The sequence below is a fragment of the Athalia rosae genome, chromosome 1 (assembly GCF_917208135.1).
Source record: "Athalia rosae chromosome 1, iyAthRosa1.1, whole genome shotgun sequence".
NCBI lineage: Eukaryota > Metazoa > Arthropoda > Insecta > Hymenoptera > Athaliidae > Athalia > Athalia rosae.
In genome coordinates, this window is record NC_064026.1 from 23,407,004 (window position 1) to 23,432,518 (window position 25,515).

At 43.4% G+C, this 25,515-nt stretch overlaps 1 protein-coding gene across 3 annotated transcripts in view; it reads right to left on the minus strand.

Moving 5' to 3' along the window:
* Positions 1–409: 409 nt before the first annotated feature.
* LOC105684509 (MOXD1 homolog 2) overlaps positions 410–25,515 on the minus strand; it is a 95,545-nt gene continuing 70,439 nt past the window's right edge. For all 3 annotated transcript variants that reach the window (XM_012397902.3, XM_020851473.3, XM_048649172.1), the window contains 6 exons: positions 10,771–10,968; positions 7,990–8,076; positions 7,151–7,333; positions 6,362–6,814; positions 6,004–6,197; positions 410–5,288 (listed from right to left, as the gene is read on the minus strand). In XM_012397902.3, the coding sequence (XP_012253325.2) occupies positions 4,826–5,288; positions 6,004–6,197; positions 6,362–6,814; positions 7,151–7,333; positions 7,990–8,076; positions 10,771–10,968 (1,578 nt within the window). In that variant the 3' untranslated portion in view covers positions 410–4,825. The remainder of the gene's footprint in view (positions 5,289–6,003; positions 6,198–6,361; positions 6,815–7,150; positions 7,334–7,989; positions 8,077–10,770; positions 10,969–25,515) is intronic.

Here is a 25,515-nt window from a genome sequence, read left to right on the forward strand (position 1 = left end):
CACGTGAAGCGAACCGATAAAACTTTCGAACAGATCGCACTCGGAAATTAACATAACTTGCATAAAAATACCGGTTCGTAACAGACGACGATAAGTCAAAGATCAATCATCACATGCGACATAATCTATCGATCGATAACAACAAACGACTTCATTATCACGTTTCTAGGATCTCACATCTCACTCCCTAATAGACCCATGACTGTCGACTGAATTTCGTATTATAACGTTAACTCAGTACGACTGAAACTGTTTGCGTCAACCTGATGGGATTGGATTGCTCTAGAGAGATCCGTGATTGGCGTACCATAATACACCTCACGGATACTTTTCGAGTTGACGGGATTATACGGATCTATAGGCTTCATACATATACTCAAGAGGTTGGGTTTAAATAAAGTAATCGGTGTAGTTAGAAAAACATTTACATATTTATATATATATAAAATATAATACAATTTGTTACAGTACAGATGATAGTAGTGGCTAGTATTAACTTTAACGTTAAGTTTAGATTAGGCGCAACTATTCAAGGAACAGGGTGGTCAGTGTTTTTTCAAACTTATAAACTTAAACAGAGTCTGAAGTTGTGACAAATTATTTAGTTGAATTTCTATGCAGCTAAGTGTGTATTTTATAATTATCAATATTATCATTAATATTAGTAATATTATTTCATGGTTTCTTTTACACATATTCGCATGTGACAGTGGGACTATCAGGACGTGTTTTAAACTAATACTATATACAGGGTTCCTATTTACACGTTTCTATATGATCCGCTCTCACGCGTCTCTCTGTCTCTATCATTATCTTCGGCTTTCGTTCATCTCTTCTTCGAACGTCTCAATATTACCTCTGCTGTTCTCTCACAGTGTGACTTTTACGCTTTGATATTATCATTATTATTATTACTATTACTCATTAATATTATCAATATTATTATTATTTATTTTTTGACTGTTGCATTTACGCATATATGAGATGAATCGTTTTAATTCTTCTTTATTCTCCATTGACCGACAATCTCTAAATTTCTACATGATACATATACAGTGACGACGCTTGCCTGTTCGCGAAATGAAAAAAAAAAGAAATTAAAATTATATTAGAAAAAAGAATTATACATTCATTCAGTCATTACCTTCTGCCGTTACGTATGTGCGCAGAAACTCCCCTGCCGAGACAATTCATTTTGGCCAAATCAGGCGAGTAAAATATTCTCCGTCTTTTGTACCGAACAATCAACGACCCCCTCGAAGAGACGGAGATTGCCTTCGTGAAATATAATTGCGAGCTAACGTCGCGAACGATATCGTCAGAAGGAAAATAATGCATAGATAACAACGTGGAAAAAATTTCATTTCATTTTTCACATCATCAACAGATTACCAATATATCTTTCTCCATTTTTTTCTGGCTTTCCATGTAAAACAGGATGCGTCAAGCCAGCGTCGCATTAGAAATTAACTAACATACACGTGACACAAGGTCTTCGAGTATAGACACAGAGTAATATCTTCTTCTATCTAACATATTCCAGTATTTTTTTTTTGTTTTATTTTTTTTAGTGACGTGTTAATATTTATTTCAATGTGATTTTCTCTTCCCTTTATATTTCGTTTTATTTTATTTATTTTTTTTCTTCTATCTTAAATACGTTACACTCTGCTGATTGTTCTGGTCATATCACCGGCAGCTTTATGCCCCCCAGGATTCTCTCATTCCGTAGCTTTGGTCGGCTCAATCGTAGCAACCGTACAGCAAATCGCGTGGACTGGTACAGTAGTGATGAAGGAGAATATAGGTATTTTTTTTTTTTTTTTTTAAAGAAAATCGCAAAAAAAATCTTGCGACAAATCAACGATGCATTTCTTCTGAATAAACGAAATGACGAGGAAAAATGAAAAGCAAAAAAAAGTACACGTATCGCGCGTTTTCATTAAATTCTATCGGTTTAGATTTGTATTTCTTTTCTTTCCTTTGCTTCGAAATAATCCAACGTCCACACTAACTGCATTCCGGTTACCACCTTACAATAATATTCGATGTAAAAGGAAAGAAATCTGTACGCGATCGGCGAGCTTTAATTAAATTCGTGACTATACACGATTAAGAGTGTATTTAAATGGATCGGAGCTACAGATCTGTGTGTATATAGGAAATGAAAGTAGTTGAAGGAAGAAAATTGAAAAATAAATGATTGAGAAAAAAATAACTAAGAAGTAAATGCCAAAGAAATGTACTTGCATATAGAGGTATTACATTGAATGAAGGTGCAGAACGTAAAATGGGCAGTTTGGATATGGGCGACGTTTTATCGGTACAATTTAATTTCCTATAGCATTTAAGTTTGGATATTGTTATTCTCTTAGTTTATTCATGTTTTTTCATACTCATTATTTTTTTTTTTTGGCTTTTTTGGGTTTTTTTTAAATCTTTTTTTTTGTATTTTTCTATTTTTCAACACAGCAAGTTGACTGCCCTACGGCCTACGTACACATATCCCTATTACATTTACGAATTATTGTATTGAATTGTAAATTATTACGTATTACAATATTAATTGATTGCTACATAATATATGATGGAGGGGAGTGAGGCTTCCTACTTTCTATTCGCTGTATGAGAGGGCAACGATTTTTTTCGTACCTATTATCCCACGGGATTTGGAGATTAATTCAAATCCACTTGCCTGTAGTTGGGCAGCGAAAAGGATGGATTATAAGTTATCGGATGATTTGGCAAGGCGGGAGGGGGGAGTCAGTCTAACATCAAAAGTGGAATCTGTGGCTTTGATTTTTTTAATATTATATAATACGAATATACGAATATCCCAAAATTTTGAACGACGCCGTCCGAATCAGTAGTTATTCTCAGCGGTAAGTGAATGCTGCATAAATACATTGAGTAAAATGAGAGAAACGTCGGATGATAAAATGCGAATCGACGTGTTCTCGACTGACACAATGAGCTTTCGGACGACTTCGACGTGAAATTATTTTCGTTTCGCTGTACCGAACTGTCGGGCGAATAGCGTTACCAGAGATCGTAGAATTTGTTTTCATTTCAATCACTTTTATAGTTTATATAATCCTACAGACATTATGTATGTATGTGCGATTTCAGGGTAGGTTCCGGTTTCCTTCGCCTCTCTCTTTTTTGTCCTTTAACGCATAATGTTAGATTTTATATTAGGGTAGGTATCAAATCTTTTGCGGTTCAATATAGAAAAATGTTTAACAATTGTTTAGTGAAAATAATCTCTCTTTACAGGAATTTAAATAAGAAATAAATAATATCTTTATATTAATATTATTCGAAACGTACGAACGAATACTGGGTGATAGAGATATACTGTATGTACATAATAATACAGAAGGTGCGGTTCAGCTCCGGTATAAACGTTGGTTAAGTCGTATTAATTAATTAACGGTATAATATCGGTGAGCCGGCGTTTAGTATACACTCAGGGAAAACTGAAAATCCACGCTTGATACATACGACTCATGTACGCGACACGTGTACACACGTTGCGTATGTGCGTATTTATTCATAATGGGCGATAAAAAACGCTAGCTGAACACCTAAAACAAACAACGATTCGTTCGTTTTATATATATATTCAAATTCATATTCAAACTCGCGACGCGAATCAACCAACGTTTACATCTGACAATGCGAACGCCCGATTCAATAAATTTAATAATCAACAAAATGTACAAAATCCTGATGAGAACTATCGACGAAAACCCCAGCTGCGGTATTCGTATTGCATTTTACACTGTACATGATATCCGCCCATAATTTTTTACGTAACTATTCTTGGAACGAGTACGCATTGAGAAAGATAATGAAAGAAAAAAAGAAAATTTTGCGTGCAGTCCTATGTGAAGATAGTGTCGACGCGGTGCGCGGTGCCTCGATTATACAATAACGAAACAACCATAGAAGCGCAACTGCATAACGAGTAATAATAAGTTAACTACGTTCATCCACGCGATATATCAATATATTAACACCGTATTATCCCTACAGCTTTAAGGTTCGACTAGTTCTCATCAGGCAAATAAACAGCCAACGGTATAATGATGATCAATTTTACATATCTTTCTCCCACTTGATTTCGAACGACGAGAAGCTTGTAATCCATACATATAATGTATCTCCGGGGTACAAGCTCCTCTTATACCTGGGGATAATCTCAACGCGGCAGCTCAACGCGAACAGCACGAGTTTTATTCAAATAAATACACTGTGTACCCACTTCATTTTCAATCTTGGAATATCTCGGTTTTTATGTATTCACGAGTTTATTTTCATCCGAATGTTACGCGAAGAAAACGAGTAATGAAATATATATATATATATATATATAAAAAAAGGATAGGAAAAGAATAAATATAAAAAAGAACATTTAATGGAAGTCCATCGAGCTGCGTCGGAAAGATAACCAGGGCCATATAATATTAAACGCCTCTTAAAAATCACGCGCTGGGAACAAGAAATCACGGATCTGCGGTCCGCCGTGCGAATCCATACATGGTCAGGCGAACGTCAACGACGAATACGACGACGATTTAGAATACGCTGACACGATTCCCTCGACTCTTGGATGTTATTTATACTCACGCATCCTGCGATCCTTGTGCGAAGATCCTTGGTTCCCGATGATCCCCTCCTTCGCATAAGCATCGTTTCGAACGTATAGCAATCCTCGTTGCGCATAACAGAACGACACTGATCCGACGAAACATTCGACACTGTATAGTATAGGATACAAACGAAAATTCACCACAAAGTTTTCACTTTAATCACCTAGCGTTCATCGAAACGCTGCGACAACTGCCGCGACAACAAGAGCAACGGAAACACTTCTGGCACCGGAACTTCCGGCCGCTGGACCCTCGCTACTGCGTGAAACTTTGCTCCGTACCAACTGACCCCGTTCAACGGCGTTAGCTTCGTCACTATCCGGTTCAACGGGTGTACCGATATCTCCGTCTTCGCTCAACATCATCGACAATTTATTACGGAGAGGTTTCTTCGTACACGGTAAGGTCGGCTCTTCGTAAGGCCGTATTATTCGTGGGTAATGAGACTCTAGTTGTTCGGTACCCGGTAGAAGTACACCCCGACTACTCCAGCAAAGTGGTTTAAATGTACCGCGTCTAGTAGCCTCCTGAAAACTTTGGAAACCAGTTTCCCAGTCGTAGCTTACCAAACGTTCCTCCAAAGTCAATCCCGATAGTTCGGGGGGCGCCTGAATTTTAACAGGGCTTGAACCGCTGAAAGGAAAAACCGATTCAAGGTAAATATTCTTCTGCGTTATTACGCGCGTTAAAGGAAACTTGAAAATTATATGGAGAAGAGATCGAGCTCATCCGATAATTGAGAAACGAGTCGTTACGTAATTGTGAAAATTATATCCAATTGATCAAATGTCAAAAGCAGTATGTATCGCTGGTGGGGAGTTTGTTCTCTTAGAAATAGCAGTTACGTCATTTACTTCATTATCGTGAACTGGGTCGACGCCAACGCGCTATACGTACGTACATACACTATAATAATATACGGAGGAATACCGCCCCGTACCACGTCTTCGGAATACCAGTAGATACGAGCAAGGAGTAGAGCGACTATAATTCCAGAATTTACAAGCACTGACTTTATGCGGGGATGAGAACTATGCCATCATTCATTGACGCGACAAACGGTACCAGTTCAACCCTGTTAATGCGAAATTACGACATCGTACAAGCGAATAACGACACGTGACTATCCGAATGAAATGCACGGTACCAATAGAATGAGAAAGATAATTCAGATCGTTGGTATATTCTTTTCCTTAATCGAATAGCTAAAAATCCAATCACTCGGAATTAAAAAATTTCACATTGCGGAACAGTCCGATACGTATGCGCGGGCGGTATGCGTGAAATTGAATAGTGTTCGAATGCAAACGTGAAGAAGGTATAACAACAATGCGATGAAAATACTCACGACATCAACTGCTGTATACCCAAGCTGTGTAAAACGGTAGGAAGCGATGGAAGCGAGTAACAGAGGGAAAGCTCTATCCGCGGATAATAGAGAGCAGATATCAGACACGTTTCCTCTCTAGTGGTCAATCCACCGAGTGTAATCGCCGCTCTGGACTCTGACGAATAGGTGCACTCAGCGACGAGATGATCGCCCTGTAACCCATGAAAGTAATTGCTTTACACAGATGACAAGTTTCCCGGTAGAAGTCCAGCAACTCTTGAAGAAATCCTCTACTTCTAATCATCTGTTCGAAAAAGTTGCAGATTTTTTCAAGAAAAACTGTAATTAAAAAAAACAAATCAAAAACACAGCTTACCGGGTAAATCTTAACCGGTCGTTGAAGTCTCCTATATTCCTGATAACTCGGATTGTAGTTGGCGTCCGATGCGATCGGTGGAAGTTCTTCGCCCGCTCGAATTTGGCGAAGTCTGACTTTATTTCCCAGTTGATGGGTGTGCATTATTACCGCAAACATATTTACGCCGTTGTTGGGAATCGTCTGTCCGGTGCAATCGGCCACGCAATGCCCCTCCGATATAACTTCCGGTTGACCGGGAGGAATGATGTGCCTCCAGTTCGGATCTATACCGATGCTGAGGACCCCTGCGTCGTGGGTTCGCAAACGGTCGGTGTAAAGAAGCCTCAGGCCAGAACTGTCGCTTATGAAAGCGTCCAGCTGAGGATTGGTGTAGTGGGTTTCGAGCATGTAGAATAACGGACCGGCGTGCGGGTCTAGGGCGTAGCCAGCCTCCGGAGGGTAATTAAAACCCTGTGAAAGTAAAGGGGAAACGTTCCTTCAGAATTTTATAACAATCAAAGGATCGGGGGAGCTATACGCGAAGTAGAAAGAGTATCTTCGCAGGGGGCTCATGTTTCGTCACCGCGAGGAACAAGTTTTTGCGGTCACTCTTATGAAAAAGAATCCTTACGGGCGTGTTGTATGCCTATACGCGCACATTGTGCGGATTGAGCCGGAGGATACATTTCGCCTACGGCATACGCGCAAGACTTCATGATCGTTATCGTAATGAAGTTCCGAACAAAGATTCTTATTGTAAAAAATCGAGAATTGAATCAAAAAAAAAGATATGAATAAATGACTCACCTCCGATCCTAAACTCCAGGTAGCGGCGATGGTGTTGCACTGCAAAATCGGTTGCCCCGGTTGATAACAAACGCCACCCGAAGCACGAGCGGCCGCTTCCATGTCGGAGGATGATCCACGGCACTCGTAGAGCGTCATGTGATGAAGATATTCCTTACTGCCGGGCTGAATGACCGGTTCATACTGAAATCACGATGATAAAAATAGAAGCTCGATTAAATGAAATTACCTCCGATACGGGAAAGTGGATCCGATCAGTCCAGACCGATTCAGCGAGTGCTCGACGTATTTTCGATCGAACCGCTAAAAACTGCAGAATCGATAACGTACGCTCAACCGTTCACGAATCACTCCGTGCGCAATTACTCCCTTATCAAAAATGTATTTGTATACTGAGGATTCACGTACGAGCGCCCGGGTGGGAAGAGAATCGACGTGGTCGGAATGACCGATATCGCGGATTGAAAGGGAATAGCTAATCAAAGACTAGGCACATCTCGTTTCTCTATGGGTTCGTCAATGATATTAAATCGGTAATTTCAACTACAAGGGATCGTCATAAGTGGTACGGGTAAAAAGACCTCCGCACGTGCCGTCGTTGTCGTTGTTGTCGCGGCAATACCGTCAATTTTGTTCTACCCCTACGTGAAACCTAATTTAACCGTCCGAACGTATTAGGCCCACTGGAAATACGATTACCCGTGGATACGCGACGTGATACCCACTGCACGCGTGCAGGACCAACGACTTCGGATGAGAAAACACGATAATTGGGGATATAACGGAATGGCAAATGAAACAAGAGAGTAGATAACCTTGTCAAATGGAAATTCACTCACTCTGACGACGTGATGTTTCTGGCGGATCGCGGGCATCTTCAATACCCGGCACCAAAGCAACGTGTCCTCTTGCATGGGCAGTCGAACCTGAAACAAAGAGAAATGATCGGGAATCAGTTCCTGCGAAGAGAAGTTTTTCCTCAGATTACGACGTAGCGACCGAACGGATTGGAGGACATGATTTTCTCGAATACGTAGATCCCCGGACGGTTTTTGCATATCTTTTCGAGGATCTTGGCAGAGCTTGGGTAGGCTTTTATTAAATTAGGGCAGTTTTTACGTCGACCCATGTCTCAAGGATTATGCGGTCGCCAGACTTCGCTCGGTGAAACGCTGACTCTTTCATTTTCTGTTTGCTGCCGGACAAAGCCTAATCTACAAAACTCGGTAGGTTTGCGAGCATTACCCTCGTCGTATTCATCGCCCCGACGCCCTCGACTAAACTCTACAATTTTGGCTTTTTATTATTCTCGCAGCGGTGTAAGGACCTATCCACTTACCAACATTACAGAAACGCGCGAACGCCGATCGTTATCTCAGTGAAATAAACTTTGAACAAGAAACACGTCGGACGGAGATTGGTATACACACCGAGTCATGAAATTTACGCACCTAAGCTTGATTTAAACTGAATTTAATCCGCGCTCAAGGAAACCGACGGGTAAAAGTTTAAGGGGTAAAATTCAATCGCCATTTTTATGAAGTGGGCGTCCAGACTTTCTACAGAGGCGCGTGAGTGATAGGGAGAGATTTATACAGGCTAACGGAATGACGATGAAAATGAGGATAAGGATGAGGACGGGGATCGGGATCGGGAGAGGAGGGCGAGGGCGAGGGTGCGGAGAGCGAGAGAGAGATAAGGAGAAAAGTGACGCGACTCTGATTGAAAAAATAACTCCGAGTATAAACTTCGTGGAATTCATTTCACTCTCAAGCGCCTCACTTATTTGTTCAATTCAAACTCATGGAACAGGGAAGTTCTCGCGCAAAAGTTTTTCCCCTTGTCCCTCCCCCGGTTCTTGGTCCGCGCCGGCCGTCGCGAAGAAATATTTAGTATGTATGAATAACTTTGCATTTTATTAACGTTTTCTGATTTCGAGTCGAGCTCGGAGTCGTCGCGTTGCATTGCTACGTCAAATCGAGTCGAGTAGAGTCGAATGAGTGCTGTGGAGGGTTATACCGCCGGGGTAGGGGGTCTCAGCGAGTACAAGGCTAACTTAAGTGAGCGGCGGCAGCCTTTGTGAGTTAATAAAATAAAAAGTTGCGCTCCGTTGTTGTAATGTGTTCTGTAATTGGAAAACCGCCTTGCGGCACCTCCGCCTTTTCTACTCCTGCGTCGGTGCCCGTATAGAAGAGACCTGTGCGAAGCACCTACGGGCCACGCCATCGATCGTTCGGTTTTCCTGCAGGGGATATAATTTTCCCGTTTCACCGATAGCTTTGATTCAGTTGCTACGTACATCTGTATTCATATCTCCCGAACCCAATTACCAACTTCCTAACGAGTCAATTCCGGGATTCTCTAGAATTAACTGCATTTTTATTATCGACACGAAACTGCAGGGCTGTGTACGGCGGTATTAAATATTTATTCTTTGTATTATACAATATAAAACCGTGGCACACACGTGAACGAGCGGTTCGTGACCTCCATATGAAAAGCGGAAATTCAAAAGAATGAAAATAAATGCGAACGATAAAAAATTATATGTAGAACGGAACGGTATTATACGTGATCCCGTAAAGCCAACCATTGACCAGCCAAAAATGGTCATCCCGGAATAATCACCCCGAATATCATAGGATATCGTTATCGCGGTATCGTGGCGCAAATACAATTTGAAAAACATAAATTTGTTAGATAATTACCGCGATATACCCAATTAAGAGGCATACACACAGCTCAACGCATACCACCGTATACCTATTCCAGAGCAAAAGGGAAGTTCACTGCACTGTTTACGTGTTTTTATCACGCGCCATTATACGGATCGTGACGCTGTTGGTGTTGCGGGGTGCGGTGTAAGAGGGGGAGGAATACGCGAACGCAGTTGAGGAGGAGGTGGGCGGAGGCACGGTGGATTTTTATCGGGTGCGATGCAGGGGCATTGTATGCCGAATTTATGACGACATAAATCGAGCGCAGGTCGCATCCGGCAAAAAGTGTTCGTTCATTAGTGTCAGGAGGTCGTAGATTACGATGCACGAGGACCCTCTATTTTCTCGAATTTCTATATGCATATACCTATCGACTGATATCGAAGAACGGACATTATACTGCCGCATCTATTCTCATTTATGTATTTCACGCCGTAATTCTACATATGAACTTTCATCGAACTACCGTGTTCACGTGTACATTGCAAACACCGCCGATCTGTAAAGACTCGTTTGAAGGCTTTCATCAATCATTCTCATCCAGAGTTCTAGATAATATTCCAAAATCATAGACGGCTGACAATGACTGACTTGAATAGCGTGGTGTTCCTTTTTTTTTTTTTTTTTTTTTTTTTTCAAAAATTATCAACGCGTTATCGCCAGCGCAATTTCTCTTGTACTTCAGATGACTTTCTTCAAAATATGTAAAAGGTTTGTTCGACGAAATATCTATTTTCAATTTATACAAAAGGGATGATAAAAAAAAAAAAGAACGAAAAGAAAATTCAGGCGATGCTTAGGCGAAACGGCACGGCGAACTCTTTTTCATGGGTAAGCAACCGGGAACACTCGACGGATCTTGAAGATCGGTGCTGTGGAAACATTTGCGTAGGTAAAACTCACCTGTTGGTTGAGGACGTCCCAGATTTGAAGTGGCGTCTCCTGTTCCTGGTTTCGAGAGGTACGCCGTGCAGGCTGAGCGTCACGTTGCACCAAGTAGAGGGGACGGGATCCCCTGATGTCCCCGTGATCGGGTAGGACACCGGCAGCCGATACCGGTTCCTCCGCATGATACTGCCAAACTACCTGCATGGTATCATTCTGAAACACAAGAAGACATAACGACGCGTTAGATTAAAATCACGACGCATGCTTATCATTTTGTTCATCGATTTTCCTTTTATTCGAACGTAAGTAACCAGTGAAATTGGCAACAACAGATCGCCCAGCGAACGGACAAACGATCGAAAATATTTGAGATGGACGAGTTTCGCGACCAAAAGGGTGACGAGTTTACCGCAGCGGTTGTTTTGTCCTGAACTGTGACGACGAGCTAAAGTACAGCTTGTAGACGTCAAGAATTTCTCGCCCACTTAAAGTTCCCCCCCCCCCCCCCCCCCCCCGCAATGTTACGGCGTCGCGTCGAGTCGAGTCGTCTCGACGTCAGCTGGAGAGAAGCAAATTAGCGAGTCACTCTCTAATCGACGCGCGACGTACTAGGTGGTATACCTATACGGAATCAAGAAAGGACAAACGAAGAACGAGAAACAACGAACAAGGAAGACGACAACCAACGCGAATAATTCACCTGTTTACCTCACGGTGTAGCTCATTTTCACGGTCCACGAATCAAAGGGAATCACTTGTTACAAACGCGATGACGAAGTACGGGAACGAGGGTGTAAGCTAGTTAGTCAATCTTCGCAACGTGTGCGTGAGATATAAAAAAAAAAAATGAAAAAAGATAAAAAAGAGTACGGTACATCCATATGAAATTAAATGTAAACAACACGATAATTCACCCTCGAGTGCCATTCCATCGTTATCCCTGCGCTATGTTCTGTTGGTTTTTCCTCTTCCATTTTATATACATACGTCAATTTTACTTTTTATTCTCGTTTTTTGTTCTTTCACCCTCCTTTAATTTCCGCATTTCTTTTTCCAGAAACATTCCACAGCTCGTATATTATATTTTCAGAAAGAATTTCGAGAAAATCGTGCACGATGTAGAGTTTTCCGAGGCCGACACGCCACTTGCTCGCGGATGTAGGTAAAGTGAGATGAAAGGATGTTGGAGAAAGGAAAAGAGAATTAAAAAAGAAAATCAGAAAAGTTAACCAAGGTGAAAGAAACGTCGGAAAAAAACGTTTTCATCTTCCATTTTCTCTTCCTCAACATTCGAGTTGTTGTCATTTCGCTATGTCGAGACCAATGACGGTTTTCATAAGCCAACCCCCTCGGGAGATGTTCGATTCGATGCACCTGTTAATTTATAGAAGTTTTTTCGTACACTCGAATCGCTGAATTCTTCTGGTGATCTACGGTGCCCGTGAAAATCGTTGCCACTTATAGATGGATTTGGAGTGAGTTGGAGAAAAAAAAAAGGGAGAATTATTCTATATCGACGCACGAAAGAGATTTGTGCGGTGAGATTTATCTCTGACAAGACTATGCCGCTGCAGCGCACGTTTGTCTACCCGTGGTGAAAGATGTATTCTTCGAAGTCGAGGGGTAGGTAGGTACGTGCGAGGTATGCCCAGGTAAGGGTGGTCGATGCTTTGATCTTGTTCCGAAGCTCGGCGTCGGTGACTCGAGCTTACGCGTGGAGGTTCGTTCTATTTACGTTTATTGAACTGCGATAAAACCGTAGCTACAGTAGCGTCACTGTGAGACTCGATAAGGGCGCTCGCGGGAAAAGATAAGCTATGCAACTGAAGGGAAAAAGCGGCAGGTTCAACCAGAACTGCTCCGTACTCGAGGAAAAGGAAGAAAAAATTATGGACGTACGACGATTCAGCTGTAAAGGGAACGAATCCATCAAAAGGAAACTTGTTTTTCAAGATTCATGGGAGTCTGGAGCTCACAGACAGCGTAGATACGTACAATAATCGTATAGCCATACATTATACAGGTGAGGGTGGAAAGGGATACGAAAATTCACGTGGTAAGTACGAAAATATGTATTTATTTCAGATAAAGTAGACGTGAAAAGAAGCGAAAGTCTTTGAAGCTGACCTTTCATGATCCCACGCAGGCACCTTTCAAATTTTTTACTTCAAACTACCAGCCGACCGAAATAGCTGTGGGTTTTTTTTTTAAATTATACCAAAAATTCCCTGGCCATAAAAACTCGAAAACTTGGCCCTGAATAATTTCTGTCGGAAACAACATAAAAACAAATAGAGAGAAAAAAAAAAAAATAAAAAAATACGAAGCGAAAAAAGCAGCGAACGCAGTGACCGTTCGGATTTCAAAGCGACCGTTCCACCCGAGAGGGGGTTGAAAAAGGGTTGAATAGTAAAAGGTAAACTGTAGCGGGTACCAAGGTAGTATAATGTGATTCTTCTCTGCAACGGCTCTTTGCCGAACGGTTTCAACATCGTACGAGGTAGTGCGGAGCAATTGAAAAAGGGACACAACGAAAACCGTGCGGCATCGGTACGGAATGGGCATCCCCTCGTTATAAAGTAATTTGAAACTGGAATGGATACAGCGAAGCTCGTCATCCAAGAGGAATACGTTGGATACCATCACGGGGCATTGTCGCGTACGTATGCGTCAGGAATCCAAGCGAGGAGGTTCCATAAATTTCGCATTTTCATTTTCCGAAAGCCCACTTGCTCATCGTGACAGAGCATGCCCCTGGGGCTTTCGTAATAACGTATGGAGCCATTTTCTCTCTCTCTCTCTCTCTCTCTCTCTCTTCCTCACCCCGCGAGCGGCGTCGGGCTAGCTCACATCCTGTGTCTGTGTGCGATGTGGATACACGTACACGTTCATACGCACCTACGTTGCTTACAGCGTACCACACGTAGCGTATATATGGGGGATATGAATCCGCGTGTATATTTATTTATCCACGAACCCGCCGCCTCCCTGCCTACCGAGCACAGCTTATAGCTTACCACTAACCCTAGAAACGGGGAATGTCGGTATACGTATACTATATCCTGTAGATATTATACACATGCTCCAGATACCACGTGGACCCGTATATTCCTGTGGGAGTTCGGTTCGAGCGGGAGTGAAGCTTTCGGCCGAGGGTCGAGCTTATTCACAATGCCAGTAATTGCATCTGTGCTCGAACCGACCCAAACCGAGGGATTCCCATCATCGATTTGGTAGAAACGCACCGATGCAACGCAACGCGCGGAAGGCTCTATCCGGTCTACGGCGGCGGGAGGCGTAGGGGAGACCGGGGCAAGTTGGAGGCTGGGGCAAGATGACGAATTGATTGTTTTTAGAATATTTTGACAGATAGCGCCGGGTAAGTTATCAAAAAGTGTTAAACACTCTTCTACGCAATAATATTTGCGATATAGCTAGCGTGGCAAGGTCATCCGGCTTTTTTACGGAGGCATTGTGGTTTCAGACGTGTGCGAAGTAATATCTGGAGCTCAAGAAAATAGTTGTATACAACTACAGATAAGCAAGATCGGACTTGTGAATTAATACTTTATTTCTATACGCATATAGATCCTAGAGATCATAGAATCTCCGAATTTTCACCAATGTACTTTTTGTGGGGTTCTTTTTTTGCAAATAGTGGCAAATGGGGCAAGATGGTGGGGGCAAGTTGACGGATCGTCCTTATCGAGATCTTTGCATGTTGTTTAGTTAATTGATATTTAGGCTACATACGATTGTGCAGCTCATTGAATAAATTGATAAATAAATAAATGAATAAATTTATTCACGATTCAATGTTGGCATGTTCTAATGTCGAAGGAGCAGCTCAGTTCGTTTGCGACCAGTGTTAATTGTATATCTAAGCTAAACTACATAAACTATGCGTATTTGTATTTTCATATCTTTTATGGATTTGAATAAACTGAAGTATATTTTGACGAAAAAAGTATTTTTTTAGGCCCATTAAACCAAAATCTAATATTCGTCAACTTGCCCCGTGGTCGGGGCAAGATGACGAATTTGCAGAATTTCGGAAAAATGGAAATTACATAGTTTGTGAATGATCGAATTCAATGTCAATTTTTTTTTTAATAGCTAACATCTCATACTTTTGAAAAATACCAACAGATTTTGAAATTCGCTTACAATCGATTAAAAAACCGCACTTGAAGCTTAACGTCTCCAACTTGCCCCGGTCTCCCCTACCTTAGCTGTACGGTGCACACATGTGAATATCTATACGCATACGCACACGCCGCATATGCGTCGATATTCGTATCGCAATAGTTCCGAACGATTGATTTCCCGTCGAAGTATATCAATGAAAAATAAACTCGCTCGAGCGACGTAAGGGTTGAGTCGGGTGAAGGTCTCACTTATTGTTTGAATCAGGATCACCTTTCACGACTACCAATAACGCATTCAACTCGGGGTGCCTACTCGACCCTGAATCTTTTTCACATAAATTTTGTACCTTCGCTCCGAAAAAAAAGGTCTTCCCCATGTGCTCGAGAGACAAGAGAATATAAGCTGCGTACGTACATATATCCGCATCAATCCGTCCACTGGGTCAACAACGGGGTTCAACGATCATACTCGTGGCTAGATTCTTCACGGTTGATAAGAGTCGTAAGAATGAACAGAGAGGAAGAAAACCGCTCGAGTATCATCTCTGACTACCTGCCTTGCTCACCGTCGTCGTTACGCCCGCGGAGATCGTTTACCAGCGCCGAGAGCCAGACGAAAAGCGATCGATCTGATGAAAAAGCCGCGAGTAGGTATCGTTTCGAGAATACGAATTACAGGATCTCGACGACGACGACGACGACGACGACGACGACGACGACGACGACGACGACCCCGGGAAATCTTGCCGGCTTACTTCGTCGGCTGAGATTATAATTTCTGCCACGAAACACAAAGTTTGCATCCCCTCGGCTACGGGAGCATCGGTGCGCCACCTCCCACCTCCACCCCCACCCCCACCGTTGGTGTCGGTACCTCTAAACTTGGCAAAGCGTCGACGAACGAACAACTCTCCGAGTCGCGAACTTAATAAAAAGTAATTTACACTCGCGCGAGGGACACACCTCGGAACATGAACGGATCGACGTGCGCTTCCCAGCGGATCGTTGGCGTGTCCGTTCACGTGTCGACCTCGTCGTTTGAGAAGGTGCAAAGCAATATAGGTTTTCCCTTCTCCCCTCCTCGCACCCGGAGTGACGACGTTAATTAGTTGGACTAGAAAAAGTTGAGCAGTCGTTTTCTTAAGAGTTACCAACTAGAGGAAAAAAGATAGTTAGTGAGAAAACGTCAGCTAGATCTCGAACTATTACTTCTAGTTGCTCTGCAGGCTCCGAAGCAAGTATGTACGGAGTGTGATGTACAGCTAAGACGATGACGCAGAGAACTAATATTGAACATTCCACTCCCTAAGTACGGAAGAGTGAAGTGCGGCGGTAGGAATTCTCTATTGTCAAACTTACGAGTTTTTAAAAGCAATTAAGGGCTATCGTAGAATGCAAACTTCGCCCATTCCCCAATTTACCAAACTCCTGTCTCACCCTATCCCCCACCCTTTTCATTGCTCAACTCTTATTCTACCCCCTAACTAGAGCAATCCCCATCCCCCCTCCTACCTTGCGCCGTTCCGTCCGCGACGCCATCGCCAACCCCCATTATCGAACGGCTCAACTGCGAAATTCAAAGTTTGTTTTACCGCCGTCTTCCTAATGCTCTTTATATTGCGCTATTGTTCGCATTGCTTGGTCAATGCGAGGTGAGTATTGAAAAAAATTATACCTCCGAACTAAAAAAGCAGGGTCGCGATGCATCGCGCGTATACTATCGCCGCAACGATGTCACTTTAAAACAAAGATAACGAGACGATAAAACCGAAAATAACTTTGCACGCCCGGACATTGTACGACAACCGTTGAGTTGAAACGATTCTTAGTTAGTTGGCCACTTTTTCGCTCGTGTATTATAAACGTGTGGCACTCAATCACGCATGCCTCTACGACCCCGAATAACAAACTCTTGTGCGGTCGCGGTTCGATCTTATCCGTCTTTTCCTCCAGCTTCGAGATGTCCATCTGTCCCTACCGCAAAAGATATTTCTGCGTCATATGGCTCTGCGGAAATAATATACCTTTGCCTAACGCGGCGAACCGCGAACTCGCACGCCACGAGTATAACTAGGTATTACATGTACAGTGCATTTATACCTTCAAACCCCACCACCAATCGAAGGATACCTGGACGTACTACTTCCTGCAGCGTTGGTTGTGATCGACGAAATCGAATGAACGATGAGATGGACCGAGTACGAAATGTAAAGAACAAAGAATGTCAGAAAAAAGAAATGAAATCCGCCAAATTTGCGGGTGTATATACCGTTATATAATATACAAGGAGTCTCGGTATAGTGTCGAACTTGCGAACGAGCAATTACCATAAAAATAATTCGTAGCCATAAAAATCTGACGCGGAGACCAGGCGGCAAAGAAAGTTAATATTTGGTTTAATTTGTAATTTAAATGCTCCCTCGGTTTGTGCGTGGAGACGACGGACGAGAACGACGACGACGACCTCATATATATACCACAAGAAGGGATGTTTTCACCGTTGCAAAACTTTCCCCCTCGCGTAACGACCGCGAAAAGAAATGACGTCACCCGGAGATAAAAAAAAAAAAAAAAAAAAAAATAGAAATAGAAATACAACTTTTTACGCGAAAGTAAAGTCGCGGCTGGAGACTGAGGGCGGGACGAACAATTGTCCACGAACACGACAACTGCGGCACAAAGCTCGAGGAATATAATAAACATAATACATAGGTGGAATGAAAGGGTGAAATTCCGGCAGAGCGAGACGTAGGCGAGTCAAGGATGACGCGAAGAGGTTTTATTACATTTTCCTTAATTGGTGCAAGCGTTGTTTTCGGGATCGGCAGCCGCAAGCTTTTGCGGTAATAATTCTCGCCAACTTCGCACACTATCAAAATAATATTACCACACAACTGAGGTGATGAAGAGAACGTTACTCTGTTAGAGTAACCAGCAGTCCGTGAGAACGCATACAGGCGAATGAGAAATAAACAAAAAAGGGTTGCAAATTAAGCGGCGTTGGATTCACCTCGGCGCGATGTGACGTCCATCGACGATTAAATTCCTGCTGTACAGACATCTCGCCTCTACCCTCTGCATTCACAGATCAATACAATTGCCGCTGAACCTCGTGAATCGGAAATTCTATACAGCACGATCAATTAGGTAATTCATCATTAGTAGCAAAGTGAATAATTTTTAACGACACTAATTGAATGCGCGATAAAAGTGTACAATCAACGTCCAAAAAGTAGAGGCGAATACAGAAACTGTGTTCGCCGAAAAACAAATATTCATACGTCGGTATGAATATTTTCGTTTAAAAAAAATCTGCAACCATTAACGGCGCTCGTTCCGATGAAATATACACACATTATGATACGCGGTCGAAATTGATGTTCGCGTTACGGAGTACGGGGGGGGGGTTGCTGCGGGTCGATCGAATTGAACACCGAACCGCGGTTGAGAATTTTGTGGTTATTCAACGAGCCGCCGCGGCCGTATCGTAGTAGATGTACGAACAAACTCTATAGTTTATGTTGACTCGTCGTCCGATAAGAGGTCTGGTCAAATATTTAACCTCACTTACGGGCAATCATTACTTTCTCCCCCCCCCCCCCCCCCCCCCCCCGTATTATCTCGCCGTTGCACCAGCGGCGAATTGAAGGACGAGTAACGGACGAGCGTGGAGAGAAACGAGAGCGAAACCCGCGACTGTTCGGGGTACCGAGGAGCTGCGGAAAAGAAATTTCTCCTACCCTTTTACGATGGCGTATGATTTCCCCTTGATTTATCGGCGTCACAATTCTTTCTGACCTAAAACAGCACTCGCGACGTATTCGAGAGCCGGGTAGGGTAGAGTGAAAATGCGGAATTGAAATATTGTTGCGAGAACGTTGGGGAACGGAGTGGAATATTTTTCCGTACGCGGGGTTATGGATCGAGCATCGTGTTTGCGATACATTTTAACGGCGGAAGAAATATATACGTTTATACGTATGAAAAAAGGAAAAAGCGACGCCCCCCCCGTTGGTTTGTTAGTTTAGGCCGTTGAGTGCGGCTTTTCGCTACGCAACTTCGGGGACTTTCGCGACTGCGGGAACAATATTGAGAGCTTAAAACTTTTAACGAGTCACGAGAATTGATGAGGATCTCTTACCTACTATACGTACTGAGGTATGCCGACATAAGTGCGCGTACGAATGTGTGTTGTACGTGGTCGCGGTAACGTGAGTCCGTGATGGAAATTTCATATGCGGCGATCGAGACAATAGTTTCCCGAAGATCCCGCGCGGATGCGATGTTATATTTTTTTTGAGTAAAGGAGGATACGTGATGCGTGAAATTCAATTCGATCGTTTTGATAGCTACGCGAGGTTTGCGTAGCTATCGAGCCTTAGCCGCTGTTATACAGTTCGCTAAATTATTCCAGCAGTCCTTTCATAATTGTTCAAATATCGAACCGTTCGTCAGAGACGATATTGTGCGAGGTATATGTAGGTCTGCCGATGGCGGTAGTTTTCTGTCGTCCCTCAGATACAAACGTGTACTTATATTACAGCTACGCTGGCACATGGGGGCGTGTTGAGTACTTCGATTATACTTATGTCGGTGGATAACCGCGTAATATTGCTTGCAATTTAACGAAATGCGCATATTTTAATAAGTCTTCGAAAGTATTATTCATGAATTACGGAATATTTTATGGAACGCGAGAAAAACGGCGATAAAACTATAATAAAATAAAAAGTTTGACACGCGTATCTGCTCACCCGCGTAAAGAGAAATGTGAAGAAACCGTTCGTTCGTCGTTTGTCCGGTGTAAGCTGCTCTCTTATAAATTAAATTGTGCTTTTCAGTAACGAGATACGGATTACCATCCAGCAGTGCGAGCAACTCATAAACGGTTGAAAAATCCAGAGGGGCAGACGCGTTGTACGGACAATGGTTGCAGCTAAAATTGTGTGGATTTTCTCCACGGCGAATAACGTCGTGTACGGCGGTACCCTTATACTTTTTAAAACTGAAAGAATATTGCACACAAATGCGAACGAGAGCATCACCACCTCCTTTTGTTATACCCGAGCCACGGTCGTATTATAACGTGAAAACAACCAGCGACGAATAAAATCGGAGGGAAAATAATTATCGAAGTGGTTTTCGCACTCGCGCATCTTCATCGACCACGTGGGTGCAAAATGTATCTTCACCGTCAGATGACTCTAACGAAAAATAAACGTAACGATTACAGAGATTCGATCAATTGACCATTGTTTTCGTATAGCCCAACGTCGAGGGTTTTTTTTTTTTCTTTTCTTTTCTTTTTGCGAAAGATGCAACGACGGCGTCTTGCGGTATGTCTGCAATAATGAATGGCACCGAGCGCGTAAAATAGAATCCTCGATCACTGAATCTCAGGTTCATGCGGGTTATCCAAGTCCCTGTTATCTTAATGGCACTTATTGTCTTGACGTATAGTATAGTAGCGCCTGCCTGCACCCTTCCGCGCTCCCCCGAAACCGGTACTCGATGCCCTTGCCATTTCTATTCGCCGTTTCTCTCCACCACATTCTCTCGGCTATTATGAATGTGGCTGTAGACTCCCGTACTCCCTTTCGCTATTCGACAAAACCAACAAACTATCCGCCGCCTTCACCCCGATCTCTAGCCGCCTATGTATATGTATGTGGGCGTTACGCAACACTGTGCAGTGTCTATCGGTACCGCGCGCACGCTCGCCCGGTTCGTTCATTTTATTCGAAGGAGGCTCACCGCCGGTATCGGAATTCCAACCCTTATCCAAATCAGTAATTAGTTTCCCCATTCGCTAGGAATGAGCTTCGTGATTCGTAATAATGGCGTCGTTGATTAGATGAAAGGGATACGCCGATGTATACGCTTACGGGAGGTGTGCTATAAGTGAAGGGGTCAAGAACGGTCGTTGTACGTATAGTTAAGAGATAGGGAATCAGAGGCGCGTCTGCTTGTAAAACCTCTAAATCATTCAGGAGTCGTCGGTTTTATCGGTATCGTCCGTCAAAGATGGGGATAATTTTATCGGTGATTATAATTTCGCGTCACGAAACGACGTAATATTTTCTCTTTGAATTTATGTATTATTTACATGTGATTCTCGCATACGGTATTACACAGATAAATTTATCATTTCCGGTATAATACAACAACCACGACACGAGTCTTATCTCAGCTGAGATATTAAATAAGGTTGGTACGAGCTGCAATTTAGTCCACAGGGAGCCATACGGTGAACAAACGACCAACGCCACGCGAATTTCCTCCACTCGTATTTTCCGGTACCTACCTACCTACCTACCTACCCCCGGTAGCGACCGTGCTCCAAATTTCATTTGAGGGAATACAGGATATAATTTTTGTTTCTTTATTTTATTTTTCTTTATTTTTTGCAATCCCCCCTCAAATTGGCAGAACAGGTCCAATTCCCTCAATTTTAACCAGGACAACGCGCTCCATTCGAGAAAAGTTTTCAATTCTTTCTTATCCTTACAATACTCCATTATCGTCAAGTGTATCTTCCATCAACACTGAAAATTGTATTTCGAATATCCAAAGAAAGCTTAATTGTCGTCGAGGTGAGAACGAAGGGGGCTGGGAATCGTCGGAGTACGGCGGTTTGGCACCCCTAACTTTGATATCGATGATGTACAGTTCCAGATAGAACCAATTTCCCGTTAGAGACTCCCTCGCAGAATACCACGCAAGGTTTTGCTTAATAAGATAATAAGGCAGTGTCGAAGCGAAAGTAGACTAGCGGGCGTCTAGCGGAGGGTGAGGATTCTACAAGTCGGTTCAACTATCGCTGATTCTAAGATATTTGCTCGGAATTAGCGCCTTAACTTTAACCCCTCCCGGAAGAAGAAGAAGAAGTCTTTTCCAAACTACTGCACGCCAACATTAGGATCGGGGTTGAACCATTCGACGACCCCCCCCCCCCCCCCCCCTCCCCCACCGATGCACCGCGACGCGGCGTATCTCAGGGGAGGTTTTTTCGGGAAAATTCTCGAAAGGTGACACTACGGTACGGTAGGTACGACGTAGGAGGACGCCGGGACTCCTGGATCTAAAACTGGAGCGGCGAACTTAAAGGCCAACTCTAGGTGCTACTAACTCAGCTCCCAAGTACATAGAGTCTCGCAGGAGAGGACGATAGGTATTATACGCATACCTATATACGTAGGTATGTGCACGGTCTCGGTCCTATATCGGATTCTCCGGCTATAGAGTTCGGGATTACCTCCTTCCCCAGGTTATATTATACCACCCGCTAAGGTGACTGCGCTAACTCTGATTTGAAGGATAACCACGAACATAATAGTTGCATTATCATTCCTGCCGAGAGTTTCCAGACGTAATTAGTATAGTTACACTTTGAGTTTGAAAACAACCACGCCGCTCTGTGTTTCACGGGTAACACTACGTACGTATTCTACCTTCACATTTGCGGAACTCGTATACGGGGTTATAACGTATCGACCTGCTCTTACACATCCTCGTAACGATACGTTCCTCCGGCGAGGACCTCTTAGCTGTCACCCCGCTGGATCGCTGGGTTTCGTTTTACCTTAAGTAATCTTGCCTGGTACACTGCAGGGGACAAGGTCGACGTGCTTCCGAGACCCCGCGTCGCGGCTGTAGCTACATAAGAAGAGTCGACGTGCGCGTTTCACCTTCGCGGCTGATAAATGCCGCCTCTCGGAATATAAAAAAGATACTCGGATATACCGATCCCGTTGCATTACACACATCGCTATACGGCAGTGGAACGCGGAGCGTCTAGCTTTTTCGTCGTTTGGATTCGGGGTGAAAAAATTTTGGTCAATTGCCAAGGACAAGTGTATGAAAAATTTAGTGCGGGGTAAAGTGGCCGATCGCTGTATAAGAGCAGACCCACGGTTGCTACTGTCTTCATAGATTCGTAGGCCACAACCGGCGCTGAATTCTGCATGGAACGCCGTATACATACGTAGAACGTATACAGTGTACGGAGGTAGTGAATATATTTTGCTTAGGTGGTTTAGCGCACGCTGCGCTATTTATGGAACGCACGGTGAGTCGCCATTCTACAACCATTTGTTAGATAAATTGCCGGTGGGCGTTTCGCTCGGTTGTAGTCTGACGATTATTCATGGTAGAAATAGCAATAAATTAATTACAAAGAGGTTTTTGCATCTCGGGCGTACGTATTCGTGAACGTTGAATCTTAGATGCTACATGTACGGTGGTGCAATAAGTATACGCACACGTACGGAGTACGATGCAATTTTTTGTTAAAACTAATCCCTTTGTTCGTAATGGTTTTCCGAAGAAGCGCCCGATCGCATATTTTCGAAGAGGTTATCGCAGGCTAACGCGCGGTCAATTATTTAATTGCGACGGAGACAATGATGCACGGGCGAATAAAATTCTGTAAAAATATAAAAATCGCGAAACTTTTCACCTGTGGCGAGTCCTGCCATCCATCTTTCGCAGGTGTTTCATACCAGGTGTAACCAGTTACCTCACGTTCGAAACTGTTCCAGAAAAAACGAAAGAAGTGACCGACCCCTACCAAGTTCAAAGCAGTTGTGAACTAACTTTGGTAAGAACCCAGTTTTATATGGTATAAAAAGAAAAACTCAAAGTTGGCAAAGAACATGATATCGAAACTTTGCTCTTAAAACAGTTGGACAACGTCGGCAGAAAAGCGGAGCATAAGAATTCCATGGTTTCTTCAAAAAAAAAAAACAAGAAAAAAATCGACAAAGGATTATTAGTTCGCGATACAGTCATTTTCCATTAGTGCGAAAAGATTCATCGGTCGATTTCGTTATCGATACTCTGCACTGTCCTTTAATTTCGACCGTGCGGTAAAACGAAACAGCGAAAAATTGCGGTGTACAACTCCAGCGCTGCAATCCTTTCCGCTGCACTGGGAACTGTACGTTTCAGTTGTCAATTCGAAACGAACGTCATCCTGTCCGATTCGTGTACGACGTTCAACGTATAAGGAGATTAATGTATATATAGGTAAGCCGATAGAGAATATACCCCAGAGGACGGAGCCGTTCCACAAGCTCGACTAGGTTTAACCAATTCCATCTAAGCCGTTAGGCATGCAAATCAGCTGCACACAAAATAAACTAATGCAAAGCGGAAGTGATCGTGCATATATTTTGTGTCAAGGAACGGGGCAGCGCGGCGGTGAATGGCGTGATGGTCGTCGAGGTAACGAGTCTGCCCCCTAAGCCGAATGCTCGATCATGCAACAGTTCTCGAGCCGGGCAACGTATCTACGATTTCCACGATCAAATCGTTCTCATCCGTTTCAGGCATTTGCGCCGAGAAACAGGTGGCGCGGTAAATGTATGATAAAGAAAATGGTGGACCCGGTGAATTGACGGAAGTAAAGTTTAGAATTTTAGGATCTACACGTGTATGCGTGAGCGAGTCGAACCCGAGTCGAAGGCTTGGCTGTTTAATTCAGGCTGACTTTGCAGCTGCCTCAAATAAATTTTAACATTTTATTCTTGGGTAGGCGTGTTCCCGAGTACATGTACGCCAATGAAACCGCTGCAGGGTTACAAACAAACGGGATGCAGTGGACGACTAAGGTACCGGATCTTCTTTTAACTGCCCGGATGACGTTCCGAGAAACTCGTACCTCCGATCAATTTGAAATTGGATCGTTTGCTTCGCTGATTGAAAAGATGTCTTTCAAAATTCGGCGAGAGAATTATCTGCGGGACAAAAAAAATGATATCCAAACACCGCGGCACCGCTTATGCAGTCCTGTAACAGCGAGAGTTATGAGGGTTTTCCCGTAAATTCATCCGATTGTCTATTCTTCCCGTTTTTTTCTGCCCACTTGGGAAACTGCGTGATCGGGTTGCGCAGGTGGTTTTGCGAAACGTTTCGCTACTTTCATATCACCGCTCGACATCTCTCAGCGATATAATTATCGCAAACATAGAAGCAGCTCCCTTACCGCCTTTCGTCGACCGTATACTTGCAAAGGAGATAGAATCTCCCTGGAGAAGCGTTACTTTTAGGGGGGAGGGGGGGAGGGGGCTAACACGGTCCTCCGAGGATACGGGTACGAACTTTGCAAACGTAGTGCGCACGATATCGGAGCTGAATCTAGATAACTTTCTAATCTGCGACTAATTTCAAGCCGCGCGCGGGTTGAATGAAAGACCGGAATTAAGGATAATCCAAAATACGAGTTTAATTGCTGACCCTTTGAATCCCTCATAATCGGAGACCCTGGGCTCTCCGGGTGTGTAGATATACCTGGGGCTGGATATCAAGAGGTTGAAATGCGAATCAGATTCGCAACTAAACTTCCCTACGACCCCGTTCCTTCGCTTGTTTGCCATCACTCGCAGATATCCGGTATCTTTTAATTTGTTTTATCAAACCGCTGCAAATATCTCGGGTATCCGGTACGAAGAGAGCCTCTTACAGGTACGTCGAAATACCTGAGGGCAATTTTGTGGAGTGAGTTGTTTGCCAGACGATTGGAAAACTTATAGAAAAGGCCGGTTTAGTTTCTCCAACTGTCATTAGTCGTTGAAGAAACCGGAGATCATCCGCGCGAACTCGTCACGACGCT